Source organism: Pimephales promelas, chromosome 16 (genome assembly GCF_988280905.1).
Source record: "Pimephales promelas chromosome 16, fPimPro1.hap1.1, whole genome shotgun sequence".
NCBI classification, from domain to species: Eukaryota; Metazoa; Chordata; class Actinopteri; order Cypriniformes; family Leuciscidae; genus Pimephales; species Pimephales promelas.
In genome coordinates, this window is record NC_142784.1 from 9321926 (window position 1) to 9342483 (window position 20558).

Genomic DNA, 20558 nt, shown 5'->3' on the forward strand with positions numbered 1-20558 from the left:
AGAAATATTAATAATCAATAATAATTAGTTAATATTAGTCAATAATAATAGTTGTTGTCAACTCGTTATTTATTTGATTATTTTCAGGATTTAGACCGTACCATAGTACTGAAACAGCTCTCATTAGAGTCAAAAATGATTTGCTTTTATCATACGAAAGTGATAGTATCTCTATGTAGTGCATTGTCAACTCGTGTAGTGAGTTACCTCCTGTTGTGGATCAATCACGTTGTGTTGTGTGGTGTGAACAGCTAAACAACACTCCTGATTTCACTGAGAGCAAGTCATATAGTGTGAACCGCACAGTTCAGCTAGACGTTTTAAAATCATGTAGTGTGAACAAGGCTTTACTGTCACGGAATGGTCAAAAGTGAAGTGAAAACAAGATAGGTCTTAGGAAGGAACAAGAAACACGAGAGAAACATGGACAATGAACCAGCACAGAACTGCAAACACAGGGAGGCTATGGCCATGTCCACACTAATACATTTTCGTTTGAAAACGTATATGTTTTCTTCGTATTTGACCAAACCTATGGTGACTGACTGCAACCTGGACACATGACATATTTTGCTAAATAAAATTATCCAGTCAGAAGAATTGAGCGATTTTCTTTTACTTCAAACGCTGTCTCAGTGTGGACGGAAGGCCAAACCGGAGAGAAAAATATACGCTTTCAAACGAAAACGTATTAGTGTGGACATGACCTGGATTAACGTGGACATAGCCTAAATAGGGAGCAAACAAAAGAGGGTAACGAACAAAGCAGTTGGGGAAGATATATCAATTATTCTGTAACAAGATGGGATAATAAAATGGCTAGACAATTGAAAGGAAAGCACATGGCACAAGGAAAAAAAGACAAACCATATGAGAAACATAAAAGATGTGAGAAATATATTTTTCTCCCAATTTGTTTCCACCACCATGTCCCTTTAGGTGGTGTATAATTGAACTAAGACCTAATCCTGGCTTATTCTTAACCCGGTCTGTGAAAATAAGCCTACAAGTTTGAAAAAAACAAACAAACAAAAAAACAATGAAATGTGTATAATAAACAATGTAAAGTTGTGTTAAATGCGCATATTTTGAACATTACTTGTTCACTTTATTTTTAAAAGGTAAATGGTGTAAATGTATGAAAATGCAAATTTTATGAACTGTCATGTGTGGAAGTAAAGCAACAAATACAAAAAATATATTAAATACATTTAAATCCACAGCACTGTATTTTGGGTTAGTTTTATACACAGGAAGAACCTTGTTTAAATGTAACTACTGAGTGCAGTGTGCTTTTATTACTAGTTCATTGCATATTATTGCATAATTCAAAACTTGCTCTCAGAAAACATAGTAATATGTCAATATTAAATGACATTTTTCTTAAACATACTTTACATACATATTTTTAATATGATTTAGAATAGTGTTTGGTTTTGTCTTGAAAGATATTTATGATTGATTTTTGTTTTTTTAGAGGTCACCAAAATCTATGATAAGCCCAAAGGGATGTCGGTGTAAATGTATGGTCAGTGGGGTTTAATTAATGTGTTATCATTACAAAATAATTGTCTGTTCTGTTATCCCACTGAGAGCAGCTCTGGACAGAAAAGCCTTCTGGGTATATGGACTAAGGCAACATGTGGAAACATAGATAATGACCTTTAACAACCATGTTTATTAGTCAAATTAGGCCATATGGGGACCCATGTGGATTACATAATTTGGTCCGTTGCATAATGATTTCAGTTTTTAGCCACGAGCTAAAGAAGAACCACTATACCTGTATTTAAAAAATATCTTCTCTTGATTTGTTTAAACCTTTCTACAGATTTAATTCAACATCATTTAACATTAACTGAGATTATTAGCCTATTGTTTGTGAACATTTCTGACACTGTTACGTACTGCTTTAAATATACACTCACCTAAAGGATTATTAGGAACACCATAATAATACTTTGTTTGACCCCCTTTCGCCTTCAGAACTGCCTTTGTTCTTCATTGATTCAACAAGGTGCTGAAAGCATTCTTTAGAAATGTTGGCCCATATTGACAGGATAGCATCTTGCAGTTGATGGAGATTTGTGGGATGCACATCCAGGGCACGAAGCTCCCGTTCCACCACATCCCAAAGAAGTTCTATTAGATTGAGATCTGGTGACTGTGGGGGCCATTTTAGTACAGTCAACTCATTGTCATGTTCAAAAAACCAATTTGAAATGATTCAAGATTTGTGACATGGTCCTGCTGTTGTAGCCATCTGAGGATGGTTACATGGTGGCCATAAAGAGATGGACAAAATTCAACATGTTCAAGATCTAGTTCCATTTTAATATTTAAAGTTAAGAAACTTCAAATTGTAATGGAGAAAGCAGGGTTGGTGTGCATGGTGTCCAGTCAGTGGGCCCCTCTTGGGGTCACAAATCATGCCCATTTCACTCAACACCCTTTCACTAGGCACAGTGGATGGTGGGGGGCACAGGAATTTCTTGGCTGGAAGTGCAAGTGTTTCAAATCTTGTGTCATTTTTTAAATCAGATTGAAAAACTTCATAAATAGCATTGTATGCTTTTAAAATATTAGGATAAACATAAAATAGGCCTTTTTTATCCTGTTTTTGAAAACTCTGTGATGCATGTGCTGTTTGCTCTGGGGACCTGCTGATTATATTGCTTGATGACACAAGTCACAGTATCCACCAGAAAAAAAAAAAGAAAAGAAAAAAAAATTAAAAATATAATATCACATTCTGAGCAAGAGTTATTCAAATATAACCAAAAAGAGAACACCTTTTTCGTCACTTGTCATTCACTTCTTACTATCTACTCGCCTACCATCAACAACGTCGTGAATCACATGATACAAAATAGTGATGGCCAGTTCATGAACGAATCGTTCTTTTGAACCAGTTCTTTTTAGTGAACCAGTCGAACCAGTATACTAAATCAGACTGAATTGTTCAAAAGAGTTCGCGTCTTGCGTCAGCGCTGATCCACAAGTTACTAAAGTTACTCACTTTCAGACATGCTTGACAGTCCCTTCGAATCGAAATAAACCAATATCCCGGAGTATATTTTACTCCAGTAACTCCAACAGTCAACTGAACTGAGACATGTTGTGCTGAAGTCATGAGCACAAGCAGCTGATACTGAGCATGCACGTACTAGCGAACGTGCAGGTACAGTGGTTCTCGCATCACCAGTACAACCGAGAACTATTTATTTTGGACGTGTTCAGATGGGCTGATGAACTCAGCAAGTGTGCATTTTTTTCAGAGGAAAGAAATGCATGTTTCTTGAGTATTTTGTTGAACATCAATAAGTGTAACAAAATAAAATGTGTTGGAAACATGTTTATCACATAATTACTGTCTTTTCACTGTATTATTTTTAAAGATTGGAAACACAAATAGTTTTGTCGACTGTAGGCTGGTGGTTTCAGCAGTTCTCAGCTCAGCACACAGACTAGTTCTCGAGTCAAGAACTGGTTGTAAGCAGTTCTCGAATCACCAGTACAGAACCGAGAACTGAGAACCGAGTTTCTTCCGCACACCGATGAGCTGGAGATACTGAGCATGCAGGATAGCACTGTTTCTGAACCGAACTTTCTTTTGGCCAATTTCCGAATTCGGACCGAATTTGGCGAAATGCAAGTTTATTTAATAACGAATAAAATAAAATTGATGAAGACCAGTTTATTCACTTTAGATCTTTAAGACATGTAAAACATCTGTTTCACATCATCTGTAGCCTATAGGGTTCATTAGCAAAATGTAAGAAATTGACGATAAGTACTATTATTTAACTCAAGTTATGATTACAAATGCTTTTATTTGAATGTATTTTGATCCGCTGGGATGATTGAATTGACGTCATTACGTGAACAAGGTCACTGCTGCTATAACTAATAAAGTAAGCCTAAATCAGAATTAGGATCTATATGAATTCAGTGATTCAGGTCAAATAATTGTGAAATACTGATTATGTTAAAACCATCAGACCATCACCAACCATCACCATCAGATCACCTTTTCCTGGAATTAAGGTTAATGAATTAAGGGTCAAGAGCCCAAGTAAAGCAAACACTAATCACCATAACGGTGACTTAAAAATTCCGTCTCAGTGTTAATTTAACACTGGGGATTTTGCTGTGTGCTCTGTGCAGCAATGCATTTTAAAGGGGTCATGAACTGGCTTTTAAAATTTTATTATATTGTTGTCTGAGGTCAACTTATGATGTTCGCTTGGTTTTTGCATTCAAAAACATCAAAATGAATAAGTAATAGGCTATTTTGTACCCAAGTTGTGAGCCTTCCTGAAAAACGGTCGTTTTTTATGGGCGTGTCGCACTGAAGACTTGGAAATAAACGCCCACTGCTGTGAGTGGATAACAGTTTTACATATTATAATGAGTTTAACTCACCCGTCGGTGTACGTGGGGGGAAACGTCCAATGTTGTCAAATGGCAACCGGATTCGCCCATACATGTTCAACCAAGAGTCCGTTTGTTGCACAATTCCTGTCAGATCCAATATAGACCGCACAGCACGTTCTTTACTCTTAATCGTCTGCAAATCCAGTCTTTTTTACAAAACAATCCTCAGTGAAATGAAGCGAACAGACGACGATGTTTTACCCTCATCAGCTGGAACGTCATTAAAAATAAAGTTTATCCATGAAGTCCTATTGGAATCCAGAGGAAGCTTATGCAGTTACTGTCTTCTGCCACAACCAGGCACTGCACACAATATTCTGTATTGCTCGGTAGAACGATCCAGTTTGTCATCACGAGGTAGGCATGTATGTTAGGCTACTTAGCTATGCGTGCTGCGCGAATCGGTGGGCGGGGCTAAACCGGCCGTGTTAAAAGGCTTGTTTGAGATGCGCCTCGCCTCGCCTGATTCTGAAATGTAGTCGAGAGTAGGCGGCTGCAGTTAGAGGAGGAGTGAAAAAAGCGCAATAAAGCCGGACAGATCTCGGTTCTCGCAGTGAATCAGACACCTGTGAGATCAAAGGCGGATATCGCGGGATTAACGGGATTCACGCTCGTGCACGTGTTGCTAATAAACTGGATGTGATTTAAGTTCTGTTGCTTTTATAAATATAATTTTAAAATAAATATAATGAACAAGACACCCAAAGTACTTGTTATTTAATTACATTCCAAATATGTGTTTATCAATCTTTTTTTTTCTCTTTAATACAGACGTGTTTTTATATAGCCTATTGTTTTAACAAAAATGAAATATAACCCATATGGCACTGTCAGAGAGTTTATTCACCCATATGTAACATGGTATCAGTTTTAAATCAAACATTTTAAAAGAGTCATCTGTTGAAGAATTCATCTGTTGTTCTTTTATTTTTATTTATTTTACTTTTTTATTAGAATGCAAGTTACAAACATAGCCTACCTACAAGCACTACAATTCGTGAAAAAAATAGGCCTATTACACAGCGACAAATTAATAATAAAATAAATAAATCAATCAAAATAAGCTTAGCTTAAATAGACAGACTTACAAACTTCATCATCTATAAAATGAGAGCTATTTTTCACTTGAACATTTTAGAGTAGGCCTAGTATATTTGAGTTACTGACTATAGCTTTCTTATTTTTAACCCGTTTAAGAGATTCACAATATATATCAGTTTCAATTTGAAAAAAAAAAATAAAAAAAATAAAACATGGCCTTGATTTGGAGAATTTAGCTTAATGAATATGGAATACCTTCATCATGTTGTTTAAACCAATGAGCGTTAAGCTGTGTCGTCAGCAAGTCGTTTCCCATCATGCTTTTGATCAGCGCAGTCGGTGGAGAGCAACTGCGCGCGACTGCAGAATCCGACCCTTCCGCCTTGCGCTCGCGAGAGTTTTTTTACATACGTCGGCATGACATCAGAGCCAGGCGGACCGTTCTCGGACACATTTCTAACCGGCATGCATCTCGCGCTGATCACCGGTGATCGATTCTGCGCAGAATTTGCTCATCTCAAACAAGCCTAATGTCATGGTTGAAGTAGGTGTTGATCTTCTTCTGCGGGGGTGGTGTTTTAACCCCTTCGACGTCATAGTTTCCCACTTTTAAAAACGTTTTCAGAGGCTGGGGTCAATAAAAGCTTTTATTGGACTAACAAGGACATTTTCAGTTCTGAAACTTACAGGATATTCTTATAATATGATGAACTCTTAGATGTCAAAAGCTCAAGGAAAATTTGATTTCTCAGTTCATCACCCCTTTAAATTAATGCAAAATTAAGGAGAATTTTTTGGCTGCAGTATTCTCGAGAAAAGGGCTTTTCTCGTAGCGTAAGCTATTTTACGCAATAAAAGAGTACTCTCATAAGAAAACCTATGTGTTTGTAGTCTCCATTTCAAAGTGGACGGCTAGGAACAGTGTTTTAGGCCAAATGGAGGGGAAAATAATTTTCAAGGAAGAGGAACAAGGAACATCTTCTTCTTCCTAAGCTAAACGCTGTCGAGTACAGGTGAGAAGGCTGTTGAAGTGTTCAATTTGTACCATAATGCTGTTTAAAGAGTAGACAAAGTCCTACTCATATAATAAGTACAGCAAAGTACTACAATAATGATTTTGTTAATTTGTTAAACCCTTTGTCACCCCACTGTTCATACTGACAAAAAAACAAAAAAACAACAACAACAAAAACAGGAATTTCTCGACCCAGAGAGAGTAAACATTGGTCATTTACATACAGTATACTACCAACACTGTAACAATTCAAAGCGGGTTGAAAATCAGCCAACTTACAATTTATGTCCTGTGTTTTATGCCAGAATTTATACATCCATTACCTATTACCACTAGTTCTGTTTTATTTTTATTTTTTTACTTAATGAATAGCTAAACTAATGAGGTCAATTCCCATGGTATATATGCCCCAGATGGTGTAGGCGGCTGTTATATTAACCGCTTACTGCTAATTTAGCAGTTGCCTCAGATCAAAGGCAACAACCAGTTCTCCTCACTATTCTCTTCACTATTATGAGCATCTCTCTTTTCTATAATTTTTATTAAAAATTACATATATATTTTTATAGGCTATACTGGGTTCATCAAAGACTATTGATTTTTTTTCTTCAAATAACAGGCAACAACTGAATCTATACATTTTATTTTTGTGGCAATTTTCATTGTTTTGACCAGCAAATGGAAAATGGAACCATGCCTTCATATTTTTACTTTACTTTGTTCAAGGAGTTTGTTCATGTTAAATATTTCATCCTAATATTGACAATTACAGTTTATTTAGCAATTATACTATTGAATGCCATCATTTTGTTTGTGGTGTTTAAAGAGAAATCCCTTCATGAGCCAATGTACATCCTGATATTTTGCTTGTCTGTAAATGATCTCTATGGGTCAGCTGGTTTTTTCCCTAGGATAATGATTGATCTCCTTTCTGATACAAATACCATTTCTAGGCCAGCGTGTTTTGTTCAGATTTTTACAATTTATTCTTTTGCAATATCTGAATATACAATATTAACTCTGATGGCATATGACAGATATGTTGCCATTTGCAACCCTTTAAAATATCATAAAATTATGACCTCAAAAGTAACAGCATCATACATGGCAATAGCATCAGTTTATTCAGCATTTTCGATGGGTCTTCTTATTTTCTTCTCAGCCAGGTTGCCTTTGTGTGGGACTGACATAGATCGACTGTACTGTTCCAACTGGTCTGTGGTTCGGCTCTCTTGTGGGACTTCCACTTTGAGTAACAACATACTTGGATTCTTTGTCTCAACAACGACAGTTTTTCTCCCTGCTTTCTTCATTTTATATACTTATGTCCGAATTTTGATCATTTGTCAAAAAAGCTCCAAAGAATTTAGGGGCAAAGCATTACAAACATGTCTTCCTCATATTATAAGCTTTCTGAACTACTCTATAGCATCGTTTTGTGACATTGCTCTAAGTCGGTCTGATTCAGACAAATACAAGATTGTGGGTATATTTTTTTCAGTGGAATTTTTGATTATTCCACCTGTTCTCAATCCTCTTATTTATGGTTTAAATTTGCCAGATATTCGCAAAAACATTTCATCCTTGTTCCAACGGTCAAAAATTGTGCATTTCTCATGATTATGTAATTAATGGAGAATATGACATTATTAAAAGCTCCTTGGTTTTACAGTGTTTTTTTTTTTTATCATAAAACTTAATTTTCTGAAATGATTTGTTTAGTGCTACAAGATGAGGCACATTATTTTCTCATGTAACAGATACTTCTGATGTCATCATAAAACAAGTCAGCATCACCTTTTATGTTTTGAATTTGAAACAATCTCCACCTTGATATTCAACAAAATACTTATGCCACATTTCCTTATTGTTACTTGTTACTCAACACTGTGCAATTTAATATATTAATGGGTGCACATGAATATATTTAGCTGGTATTTGCATTAACATGCTTAGTCTCAACTGTGTTTGAATCCGGATTGTTTTTTCTTGCCTTAAGTAATTCACATTTCAAATCAATTCACCTTTATTTGTATAGTGCTTTTCACAATACATATAGTTTCAAAGGACCTTTACAGAAAATGAATGCGTCTCCGTTACAATTTAGTATGATCAGAGCTGACTATGTCCAAGTAATGTATTCAGAATTTAAGGCACATAATGAGTGCACATAATGATTATAATAAATGGAAAACGTAGGATTGGTGCATATTGATTCAGAGTTTGTGTCATCGTAAATCCTCGCAGGAGTTGTTCATCTCTTCACAAGTTAAGGCGATCTGAAGATGCTGGATCCAAACTATAGCTGACGTACTTTCTAGTTACTTCGGGATGGGCATCCCGAGATATAACAGAAAACCAAATGGAAAATAATTAGTGTTGCTGCTGTACTGTACTGTCACCAGTTTACATTTGGAAGTTTAATATTTACATATTAAATTTGTTTAATTTTAAAAATATTTAATATTTTAAAAATGTACAATTAAAAACCCTATAAAACTATACCTGTTTTAGTTATTATTTCCTTAGGTAATGTATATGAACATGCAGGATGAATACATTTGCTTGAATGGAGCTATCAAAGCAGCACAAGTCTTGATTGTGACTATGCCAGGTAGAGTCCTATATTCATGAAAGACAAAAATGGACAAAAGGACATGTAAAACCTTTAAAAACTACACAAATACATTATTATATATAGTGTCTCTTGTGTGGTAATGTCACAAACATACCACCCTGTCAGGCCTGACTAGCATGGGAATCATAAGCATCATATGGGCAATATATTGTAGTGAGTGACAAATGGCTTTCTCTTGTAGTCTGTTAAACAACACAAACTCACCTAAAATATTATTAGGAACATTGATTCATTGAGGTACTGAAAGCATTCTTTAGAAATGTTGGCCCATATTGATAGGATAGCATCTTGCAGTTAATGGAGATTTGTGGGATGCACATCCAGAGCACGAAGCTCCTGTTCCACCACATCCCAAAGATGCTCTATTGGGTTGAGATCTGGTGACTGTGGGGGCCATTTTAGTACAGTCAACTCAATGTCATGTTCAAGAAACCAATTTGAAATGATTCGAGCTTTGTGACATGGTGCATTATCCTGCTGGAAGTAGCCATCTGAGGATAGGTACATGGTGGCCATAAAGTGGATGGGCATGGTCAGAAACAATGCTCAGGTAGGCCGTGGCATGTAAACAATGAACAAGTGGCACTAAAGGCCCTTAAGTTTACCAAGAAAACATCCCCCACTCCATTACACCACCACCACCAGTCTGCACATTGGTAACAAGGCATGATGGATCCATGTTATCATTCTGTTTAAGCCAAATTCTGACTCTACCATCTGAATGTCTCAACAGAAATCGAGACTCATCAAACCAGACAACATTTTTCCAGTCTTCAACTGTCCAATTTTGGTGAGCTCTTGCAAATTGTAGCCTCTTTTTCCTATTTGTAGTGGAGATGAGTGGTAGCGAGTAAGTTCTTCTGCTGTTGTAGCCCATCCGCCTCAAGGTTTTGAGTGTTGTGGCTTCACAAATGCTTTGCTGCAAACCTCCGTTGCAACGACTGGTTATTTCAGTCAAAGTTGCTCTTCTGTCAGCTTGAATCAGTCGGCACATTCTCCCTGCCTCAACAAGGCATTTTTGCCCGCAGGACTGGCGCATGCTGGATGTTTTTCCCTTTTCACACCATTCTTTTCACACCACACTAGAAATGGTTGTGCATGAAAATCCCAGTAACTGAGCAGATTGTGAAATACTTAGTCCGGCCCGTCTGTCACCAACAACCATGCCAAGCTCAAAAGTTGCTTAAAGCCCTATTCGCACGGGATTAGTATTATCTGGTGACCTGTAGTAATTTGTAATAATTGCGGTAAAGTAAAAATTCCCCCGCAAATTACCTACTATATTTCGCCAAACACCGAGGTCCTGTGATAATATTAGTCCCGTGCGAATTGACATCTCTGTGATTTGGTCAGATCGTATATCATTTTTTCAAGGTTTTCGTTTCATCTGGTTCTTTTTATCCATCTTTCGCGAAGAATAGAGGCTGAGTTGGAGTGTTTTGATAGTATTTTGGTTGCGGGGTCATATTTTCCGCACTATAAAGAAATTACACTAGTGTGCCTGATCGCTGTTCCCGCAATTCACTCACATGGTGTTTTTCTCTCAGTCTCTCTTTTCGTGACCAGAAGGATAGTTCCGCTTAATTATCTCATTGGCCCTGTCCCAAATCGCACACTTCACACAGACTTGTCGTCTCGTGGACTTAAATTGCGCGTGCTCGCCAAGTCTACGAGTCCGTAGGCTGTCCCATTTGGCATTTTAAGCATCTCTGAAGTGTGCTCAGCAGCGCCCCCTTTGTACCCTTGAAGCGGTCTTCCGCGAAGCCCACATAGATGCAGGCTCCACGCACTTTAACTACCCAGGAATCCTTGCGAAAGGCCAATCAGACAACAGATGGGAGGAGATTTTGCTCACGGACTGTTAAGATGGAATATTAAAGGTGTAAGTATCATTATGGTTTTTATGACATAGGCGTACATTTTACCAGTTGTTACTTACAGTCTATTCGACCTTTAGAGACCAGTGGTTGATATGTGAAACATAATAAAAGCGCGTTAAATGATATGATCGCATTATATGATTCATTACATAAATAGAACCCAATGTATTGGCTTTACTGAGTCATAAACGTATTATGAATATTGAAACCTATACATTTTTCTTGAACTTTTTCATTTCGTGTTAAAATTGAACATTATGTATTATTATGTACAACTTTTTTTATCATTTACATAACCATGACATCTATTGCAATGCCCAGGTGGCATATACAATTAGAACTTTAAAAGCAGGTAGTTCACATGGACATAAGATGGGAAAATAAAATAAATCCTGTTTTTGTACTTCTATGCAACAACCAGACCGTCTTCCTGTTTCGGGCGTGACGATCGAGTTTTTCCCAGAAATACCTCTCAATGCGCCCTCGAAGACTCGCGCTAAGGGCACTATAGGTCTGCACTTCATGACGTCACCGAAGTATGGACTCTGAGAAAGTCCACAAGTCCGGAGTGTGCCATTTGGGACAGGGCCATTGATGTTGTAAACTTTGATTGACGTGCTTTGACACGAGGGGGAGGCAGGGCCTTGAGTAATTTGCGTGGCCTTACGAAGCTAGCGTAGTGTGTGTATTGGGAGGATCGGCTCCCGGAATGGGTTAAGAATTACTTAGCGATAAAAATATTTTGGGGGAACTGGGCCCAGGGTTTTAAGATTTGGGGATTTTTATTTACAATAATTAAAATACAATGTGAAACAATTTTATTTATTCATATTACTTTTATGACATGTTTAGTAACTGACATTTTCTTTTTAAAAAATTCTCAAGAGAGCTTTTGTTCACAAACAAGGCAATTGGCATGAGAATAGTCTTCATATATATATCACCAGATCAACTTTTCACAGCACTGTCAAACTAACACAAAGAGATTGTGGTAAGATTTTAATTATTTCTTTGTGTGCGTCTTTAAAGAACCAGCATATGCAACCTTTAGAGTATTGAATATTTCCGTTTATAGGCTATCACAGGACTGAAGAGTAGACTATCTGATGATTATCTAAGTTTTAACTTTTTATCAACTAATTTTTTATTATGATGTGCATAATGAAATCTCTGTCATAAAAGTCTGCATTTCATTCCAGATGCAGCAACCACTAGAGAATCAATCCATTGTCTTAATGTTTACACTCTCTGGACTAAATGAAATGATGGGGAAAAGATTTGTGTTTTTTTCTTTGACTGCATTGTATTATCCATTAATTGTGTTGTGTAATGTATCCATAATTTACACTGTAATCTCGCATAAGAAGCTTCATGAGCCGATGTATGTCTTTATTTGTAATCTGTGTGTAAATGGACTTTTTGGTACTGCTGGATTCTACCCTAAATTCATGTATGATTTATTATCCCAGTATCATGTGATTTCTTATGCTGGATGTTTGATTCAGATATTTGTCATTTATGTATCTGTTCTGTGTGACTTTTCAACATTAACAGTGATGGCATATGACAGATATGTGGCAATATGTAGACCACTGGAGTATCATTCAGTAATGACCAATCGGAGGGTTCTTGAATGTATCCTTTTCTGCTGGCTTCCTCCATTTTTTTGCATTTGTGTTTTAATTGTATTAACATCAAGACTAACATTATGTGGCTCTATTATTGAAAAGCTATATTGTGAAAATTGGTCTGTTGTTAAACTCTCCTGTTTTTCTACAACAGTAAATAATGTGATTGGGTATGTAATCATTTTGACATATTTTGGACATGCAATTTTGATATTTTGCTCATACATTTACTTGGTTAAAAAATGCAGGAAGTCAATAGAGGGCAGGCAAAAATTCATGCAAACATGTGTACCACATCTTCTTGCATTGCTCAATGTGACTGTTGCTTTGCTGTTTGATGTACTGTACACTCGTTATGGTTCAAAGAGTTTGCCACAAGATTTGCGTAATTTCATGGCCCTGGAATTCTTACTCATACCACCCATTTTAAACCCCCTCATTTATGGACTAAATCTGACAAGACTACGGAAGGAAGTCATGAGACTACTGTTCAAAAAAGAAGTGGGAATATCTGATTGAATATTACTTGGTCACAAACAAATATTTTATTATCCTAGATATACTTATGTTTTGGGGTTTTTTATATAAAATGTACAACATAAAAATTGTGATAGCTATGTTTCTCTTTACAGCCACGTGTGTGTGTATAAAACAGTAAATGATGCATGATTACACTTGACAAATGTGCACAAATTTTATGTTCCTTTGATGTAATTTAACTGTCATGACACTGTTATCTCACTGATTGTGCTTTAATGAAGTCTTAACTGTGTCTATGACATGCAGATACAGTCCCATATTCATTAAAGACAACATTTTTATCTTTCTTAAGAGGAGTCAAAATGGACAAGGGAACATGTAAACCATTTAAATCTCTTATTTCTACCAGAAAGACTGAGGAGAATTATTGAAAGAAATAGATTTATTTTGTAAAGAACACAGACGGAATAAAGTAGACACTCGACAAGCTCCATCTCAGTTCATTGGCGTGGGCCCTGTCATCCGTCTGGGTCTGTGAATTAGGTAGGTCCTGCCAGATGGTCTGTGCTGGGCGGAGCCTATACCCCCAAAAATTAAGGAATATGTGATGAATTCCTTACGTACCTAAAAGGATTCTGGAAGTATGCGGGGAAGTTAGAACATGTAAAAGCTGATAAACGACTTCGAGAAAAGCCTTAACATGTGGAGCGGTTAGAGCGATGATGTAGATGAAATTAATAGCGAGAGTAGAAATGAAGTTAATGGTACGCTGTGCTTTGGTATGATACGAATCCTAAAAGGACAGAAGCTACGACTGGCGAAAACGAGTGGAGATTATAAACCACGATGGGTTTGATAGATGCCCACAAATTTGGGAATGGTGACCATGGAATCTTTGATATGCGGTATCATCGGCAGCTACGGTTGCCTCCGAACCTAGCTTTGCTTGTTAGATTACAATGCCTCGATAGGCCGAGATCATGCATAATAATTATTATGTTAGTATGATATTGCTATGAAAATATAAACCATATGTAGGGAAGTTAAAATTTGGTCCGTGATGACCTTCTGTTTAAAGTGACTAATATGCTGCCAATGAGCCGACTTCCCCGGGTGCTTCGATAAGCAGAGATGGGAGATTGAAATGATATTATTTCTTTAAAATCTAACAATACTTTGAGACTGATGCCCGTGATCAGTGTGAAGTAGACTAGCAATTGTGTTTTATAGAGCTACGTGAAAACAAATTTCCGTGCATAAAAACGAAAGCTCGATAGCATTACTGCGATGGCTACGTTAAGCCCGAAACGAAGTGAATGTGATAGAATAGGTTCGATATAACCTTAAGTTTATGATTGTTGGGACTGCTGCCCCGGGACGAATTTGCAATTCGATTAATTCGTTCGATGGGGCCTCGATAGGCAGAATTTGCTCGTCGAAAGCAATGTCGGAGCTTCGATATCTTGAGAAATTGATACCCAAGATAAAAGCCGCAGAGGCTATGATTGAATATTCCGTTGCTATAAAAACGCAGTGGACTCAATCGGTTGTGGATTTAAAATAAACTGAGCGTTAAGAAATAATATAAAACCTGGCGGAATTTAATAGGCTATTGAATTGAGAGTTTAGTCTAGGATCAGCTCGGCTAGGTCTGGACATGGTGTTGGATTCTGGTTTGCTTCTGGGCAAAGACGTCTGAAAGCCTGCAAACAAGAGCGAGAAAGAGCATCAGCAATTATGTCAGAATGACCTGGAATGTGTACGGCTTTCAGGATGAAGTTGTGCGTGACAGCTTGCCAAATCAGGCGACGAAGTAGAGACATAATTGACGGGCATTTTGAACGCCAAGCGGAGCCCCAGAGGACGCACGCTACGACAATGGGATATAATTCGTGGAGAGCAATTGAGGACGAATTCGCACTAAATAAATGAAAAGCGTCTGACCATTTCTCTGAGAACCATTGCCCTTGAAAGAAACCCCCAAAACCTTTAGAGGGGGCTGCGTCAGTAAATAGTTCTAGCGCGACGTATGATTCGTGAACATTATAATAAAAAAAAGAGATGCCGTTCCAATTGTTAAGCTGGTGTGACCAAAACTGAGATGCCCGAGTAGGGAGAGCATGTCGCGTTTAGAAGCCGTGCGGGCAACAAGAAAAGATTCCAGAACCGCTCTTATTCTGGAAAGTTTGTCGTCGGGGAGAGAGGCTTGCATCTGAACCGAGTCGAGAATGATACCCAGAAATTCAAGGGAAGTAGCGGGACCCATGGTTTTCTTAATTGAAAGGGGCACGCCTACGTCGCTGAATAATGATTTGAGCGAATCCAGTACTGAGCTCTGTGTTGAGGGAAAATCTATAAGTAAGAAATCGGAGAGTAAATGTAAGACGAATGGTAGCTTACAAACGTTCAGTAGGATCCACCACAAAGCCTCAGATAAACAGTTAAAAATATTTGGACTACTTCTACAGCCGAACGTGAGTCTTACAGCAAAATAGAACAGAGATTCCCATTTGACACCGAAAAGATGCCAATCGGATGGGTGGATAGGTAAGGATCTTGAAAGCGTCGGTAATATCTGCTTTGGCTAGCCAAGCACCGTAACCTGCTAGTTTGATTAGATGGATAGCGTCGTCGACCGAAGCGTAGTACAGAGAAAATGGCTCTGAAGGAATGCATTCATTAACGCTCGCTACGCTATTAGAAGACATATCGAAAATCAGACGCTTTTTCCCCGAATATTTGCTTGTAGCTACACCGATGGAATTGATACAATACAAGGAAAAGGGAGATGCACTAAAGGGGCTGATTAAATAGCCTTTATTTAGCTCCTTGTCTAACAGGCTTGAAACTGTCTCTGGTTCTGCTAAAGCAGACTGAAGATTTTTTGCGACGTAAGAGGTGGAGAGGGGAGAACAAGCGCTGACCCGAAATCCTTGAGAAAGTCCTGTAATTAGGTAGTCGACGAAAGAGTAATCTGGATTAGAAGAATGGTAGCTGGAGAGAGTAGCGATGTTAATAGGAGTAGAGGGGTGGCCGTTTAGAACTTTTTCTGAGGCGCCGCTCTTCCTCTGGCCGCTGGTCTGAAGCGTCGTGGGCAGACAGATTTTGGATGCAGGTCTCTCCAGAAGCTGCAAATATGCGAAAATTTACCCAAAATTACAAACAGATTCATTAAAGTTATTGCATAGAGGGGTGCCATTGAAGGCGATTATACTGCAGGTCTGCCTTTTACGTCAAAAGTCGCGTGTGCAGTATTAGCACCATGGAGAGCGGCTGACTCTCTTGGAGCGAGTCCTTTGGGGCAAAAAGCAGCTGAGTGACCGTGTGAGCTGCACACGATGCAAGCCAGAGCTCGTTGACCTCCGAAATGGCGAACCAACAGTTCAGAATCGGCGATGGACAAGTCCAGTCTAGTGTTAAACAGGGTGGTGAAGGAGGCCGATTTCGCAGAAAAAGATTTGTGATACTCCGTATCTTTGATTGAAATCGGCCAGCATGGCGAGGTAAAGCTTCCCTGCGATGGGGGAAAGCTTGGCATAATATGTCCCTGAAGATTCCAAACGCTATGACGAATTCGCCGAATGATAGATTACATTACAATCTGGGATCAGAAGATTTCACGAAGACTGCCACGTCGCCGCAATCGACCATTTTACGATCAGCTGCAGGAGATGGTAGCAGTAAGGCAGCTAAATTAATATCCTTGCCTAAGATGATGTCTGATCTCATTTTTGAAGACACTGTGACTGCAGCGGGAGGGACGAAGCGCCTACCGAAGTTTTGAGCTGGAGTAGCCGTGGAGAGACTGACCCGGTGTGGATGCTGACGTGGCAGTGTTCAGAAATGGCGGTCGATTTGATGAGTAAAAAGCCGAAGCTGCTGACGTGGCGGGACCCGAAACCTGATCAGCCATACCAGGAAGAGTGGGGAAAACAGAGAATAACCCTGAAGACGTTGATGGCATGGTTAATCCGGTATTCTTCGAGGCGAAGGCAGCTTCGAATACTCCTAGCCTTGAATCGAATCCTTTGACTTTTTCCGTAAGACCTTTAATGGAATTTAAGAGCTGAGTGTTGAATGCTTCCGATCCTGCTTTTGGTGAAGGGAAAGCCGTTGGTGCAGATGACTTTGCCTTTTTGGCTTGAGCTGGTGGAGAAGACTTAGCAGTGCGCTTTCTACCTGCTGGTTTGGATTGAGGGGCTGGAGCCGAGCTAGCTGGAGTATCCTTGTCGGGTGGGGCAGCGGAGGTGCCCAGAGTGTTTGAAGCGAGAAGAATTAAATCGATACGTGAGAGGTCGTTGCTGACCGGCGGCCCGCTCCCTTCCATGAGAATAATGATTCTCTCGGAGGGCAGTTGAGCCGCTTGATGCAGTTGAGCCATTTGATGTAGAGCCGCGATTGTTAACTTGGAATTACCAATTAGTGACGTTGAAATAGAGTCTTTCTGGTAAAACTTACGCTGACGCTTCCATGTCTGTCAATGTTTCTTTACTGTTTCTTTACTGTAAATCCCAACAGCGCAATTGTGTTTCAGTCCATACATTAGCGGCAACACCACAACAACTCACTCAGCTAATAGCTGCCCTGATTGCTGCCTCGAGCTAGGAAATAAATTAATTACTGTTATTAATGTAAAACGTCACTAAAAACCATTTTCACAATCATTTTTAATATTAAAATATATTTGTCGGGGAACCTCCCAAATCCAAACATAAATTCTTATGGGGATTCCCTAATGACTTATGTAGGGGTCCGAGTCCGAGACCCCCCCCCCCCCCCTCATTTCGAACCCTGGCGATCTCAAACTTCCGGCCAAATATCAAAATTGACTACTGGCAGTTGATCCTTCTCCTATTTAGCACCAAAACTGTAGAACAGTCTTCCTACCATTGTCCTGGAACCAGACACACTCTGTCAGTTCAAAGCTTGATTAAAGACACATCTCTTTGCCCTAGCATACACATAATACATTATAGACTTCAATGTTAGGCCACATAGATTAGATCAGCCGGAACTGGGAACACTTCCCTTAAATCCTGATGTACTCGTTACATCATAAGAAGAATGTCATCTACGCTAATTTGAGTGTCTTTGCTTATCCTAAGGTTTTCCCACAGCCCGCCAGATCCAGGCCGTATCCAGATCGGATGAGGAGCTTAGCCTGGACCTGATGACAATACAGTGCTGAAGTGCCAACTAGCCTCTCCCTATCCCACTCTACAGATAAAGCGTTCTGCTTTATCTACAGCTTTATCTTGGGCTCCCTTTCCCACTCTACAGATAAAGCGTTGTGAATTTCATTTTGTGTACCTACAACGAAGTGATAAAATAAAACTAAATTATGTTTAAAAAAAGTCCTTTGTTCAGGTATAGTTTTGTAGGGATTTACAAACCTGCGCACATATATTCATATGCACCTTACTATAGAATCAATTCTTAGTGTGCATGTGAACCATCCACCGTTTATCACAGGTTTGCGTTTAAAGTCTGTTTAGAGACATTCATATACATTTTTACCTCACAGTTACTGTAAATCCGGCCAATAGTTCATAAACGCAAGAGGAGAACTGACCCCCAACTGAGCCGGGGTTCTCCCAAAGTTTTTTTTTTCTCCATTGGGTCACCTAATGGAGTTCAGACTGATCTCATGAAGTAGTGTGTGTATGATACACCAATTCGTATTTCCATTTTTGGCGTGCTATCAACAAGAATAATCGCTTTTCAGTGTGTTTATGAATGCCGTTGACTTAACGTTATTACTGTATATATAAATATATGACTTACCTCAACCCCGTCCCTAAACCTACCCGTCACTGGGGTTAATGGCATTTATGAGTGTTCCCCTACCATCCTTGGGAAAAAAAAAGATCGCTCCCAGATGTAGATCTACATTTTCTTCGTTTTGCTCAGACATTTGACGGCGTGTACAGACACGCGGTATCATTCGGACATTAATGGCGTAGACATACACACACACGGATAGCTCAAAATGCGTAGAGATAACAAAAAGTAGCAACAAAAAGTGTGTTTACGCAAAATCATGATGTCATGTTGTGGAGTTTTAGGACACCATTAAGTCACTTCATAGAGTTTTTCGGTTCCTAGCCACTGTTGCCTTTGGCTTACTCAGTTGGGGATATTCAAATTAATTAACCAATCAGTAATACCCTAGATGACCTCTACCAAACGTGGATGTTTTTCCACTAAGAAACAAACATTGTTATTATGTTTTGATTGATACTGTGAAGCTGCTTTGATGCAATCTATATTGTGAAAAGCGCTATATAAATATATTTGACTTGACTTGACTTGACTACTGGCGTCGGACAGTGAGGATTGGGAGAGACCGCCGCTCCACTGTCTGTGAATTGCAAGGAAATTGAGCCGGAACTAATGCGTCTACTCTCGCAAGCCGTGGCGAGCCTTGGCCTAGAGTGGGAGGCGTCCGCGTAGCCCGCCTGCAATCGACTGCATAGGTGCTTGCTTCAACGGGGCCGCGCCCCACCGCCTTCCAGGCCCGCACCTTTCCTTCCTGAGCTTCACGAAGAAGTCGCAAAATCCTGGAACATCCTTCGCAGTCCGAGTGCGTTCCTTTGTCTCTGCAGCATTCTCCGTGGTGGACGGTATGAAAGACAGAGGTGGAAGAAACCATAGCAGCCCATCTTTGCCTGCCCTCTGCTGGACGGCGAGCTAAGACTGCACTGCCATCAAAGGCTTGCCACAGTTCTTCAGCCAAACACTCCCGCACTTACAGCGCCGCTGGGCAGGCTGTGTCGGCTCTTCACTCGATTGACATACTGCAGATACTCCAGGCCGACTTTCTCTGAAAATTGGAGGTGCCAGATTTACGGAGCGCTACACAGACCATTGGGCAGACTATGGCTTCTCTCATCATCGCTGAGAGACATCTATAGTTGATGCTGTTGGAGATCCCGGAAGTGGAGCGCTCAGAGCGAAGGGGGCCTGTACAGCAGATATTTTCTGGTCCCCGAAAAAGACTGGGGTCTCGGACCCATTCTAGGTCTAAGACATCTGAACAAAGCGCTTATGAAAAGCCAGTTCAGAATGCTTGCAACCAGGAAAATCCTTGCGCAGATTTGCCAAGGGGACTGGTTTGTATCAATAGATCTGAAGGACGCTTATTTCCAGATACAAATAGCGTCTTGTTGATCCGCGGCTGTGACACTGTATTTGTATTTCAAATCCAGAAGTTATCAGCTAAAGTTGAAGTTGTCACCAGTGTGATTCTCTTTGTACAAACACACTCTTTCATAGACATATTTAACCATGTACTTATATTAAAATCACAAACATTTTAAATTAAAACTTAAAATTGACAAAAGCAGCAGGCACCTTTTTTCACAATTAATCTTGCATGTCACAATTTTAATCTTTTTTTCCACATCCACGAATCAGAGTGTCGTTCATCACCTTGTTTA

At 39.2% G+C, this 20558-nt stretch overlaps 2 protein-coding genes and 1 long non-coding RNA gene across 3 annotated transcripts in view; 2 read left to right on the forward strand and 1 right to left on the reverse strand.

Moving 5' to 3' along the window:
• The first annotated feature begins 7171 nt into the window (after positions 1-7171).
• On the forward strand, positions 7172-8113 carry LOC120470531 (olfactory receptor 51I2-like). Its single transcript, XM_039660089.2, has one exon. The coding sequence runs from the start codon at positions 7172-7174 to the stop codon at positions 8111-8113; it is 942 nt and encodes a 313-aa protein (XP_039516023.1).
• A 4097-nt stretch (positions 8114-12210) lies between these two features.
• LOC120470594 (olfactory receptor 6N1-like) lies at positions 12211-13158 on the forward strand. Its single transcript, XM_039660174.2, has one exon. The coding sequence runs from the start codon at positions 12211-12213 to the stop codon at positions 13156-13158; it is 948 nt and encodes a 315-aa protein (XP_039516108.2).
• Positions 13159-13537: 379 nt separating this feature from the next.
• The window catches only part of LOC148973306 (uncharacterized), a 69346-nt gene continuing 62325 nt past the window's right edge, over positions 13538-20558 (reverse strand). Inside the window, exon 5 of the long non-coding RNA XR_016146814.1 lies at positions 13538-14822. This is a non-coding gene — a long non-coding RNA (uncharacterized LOC148973306). The remainder of the gene's footprint in view (positions 14823-20558) is intronic.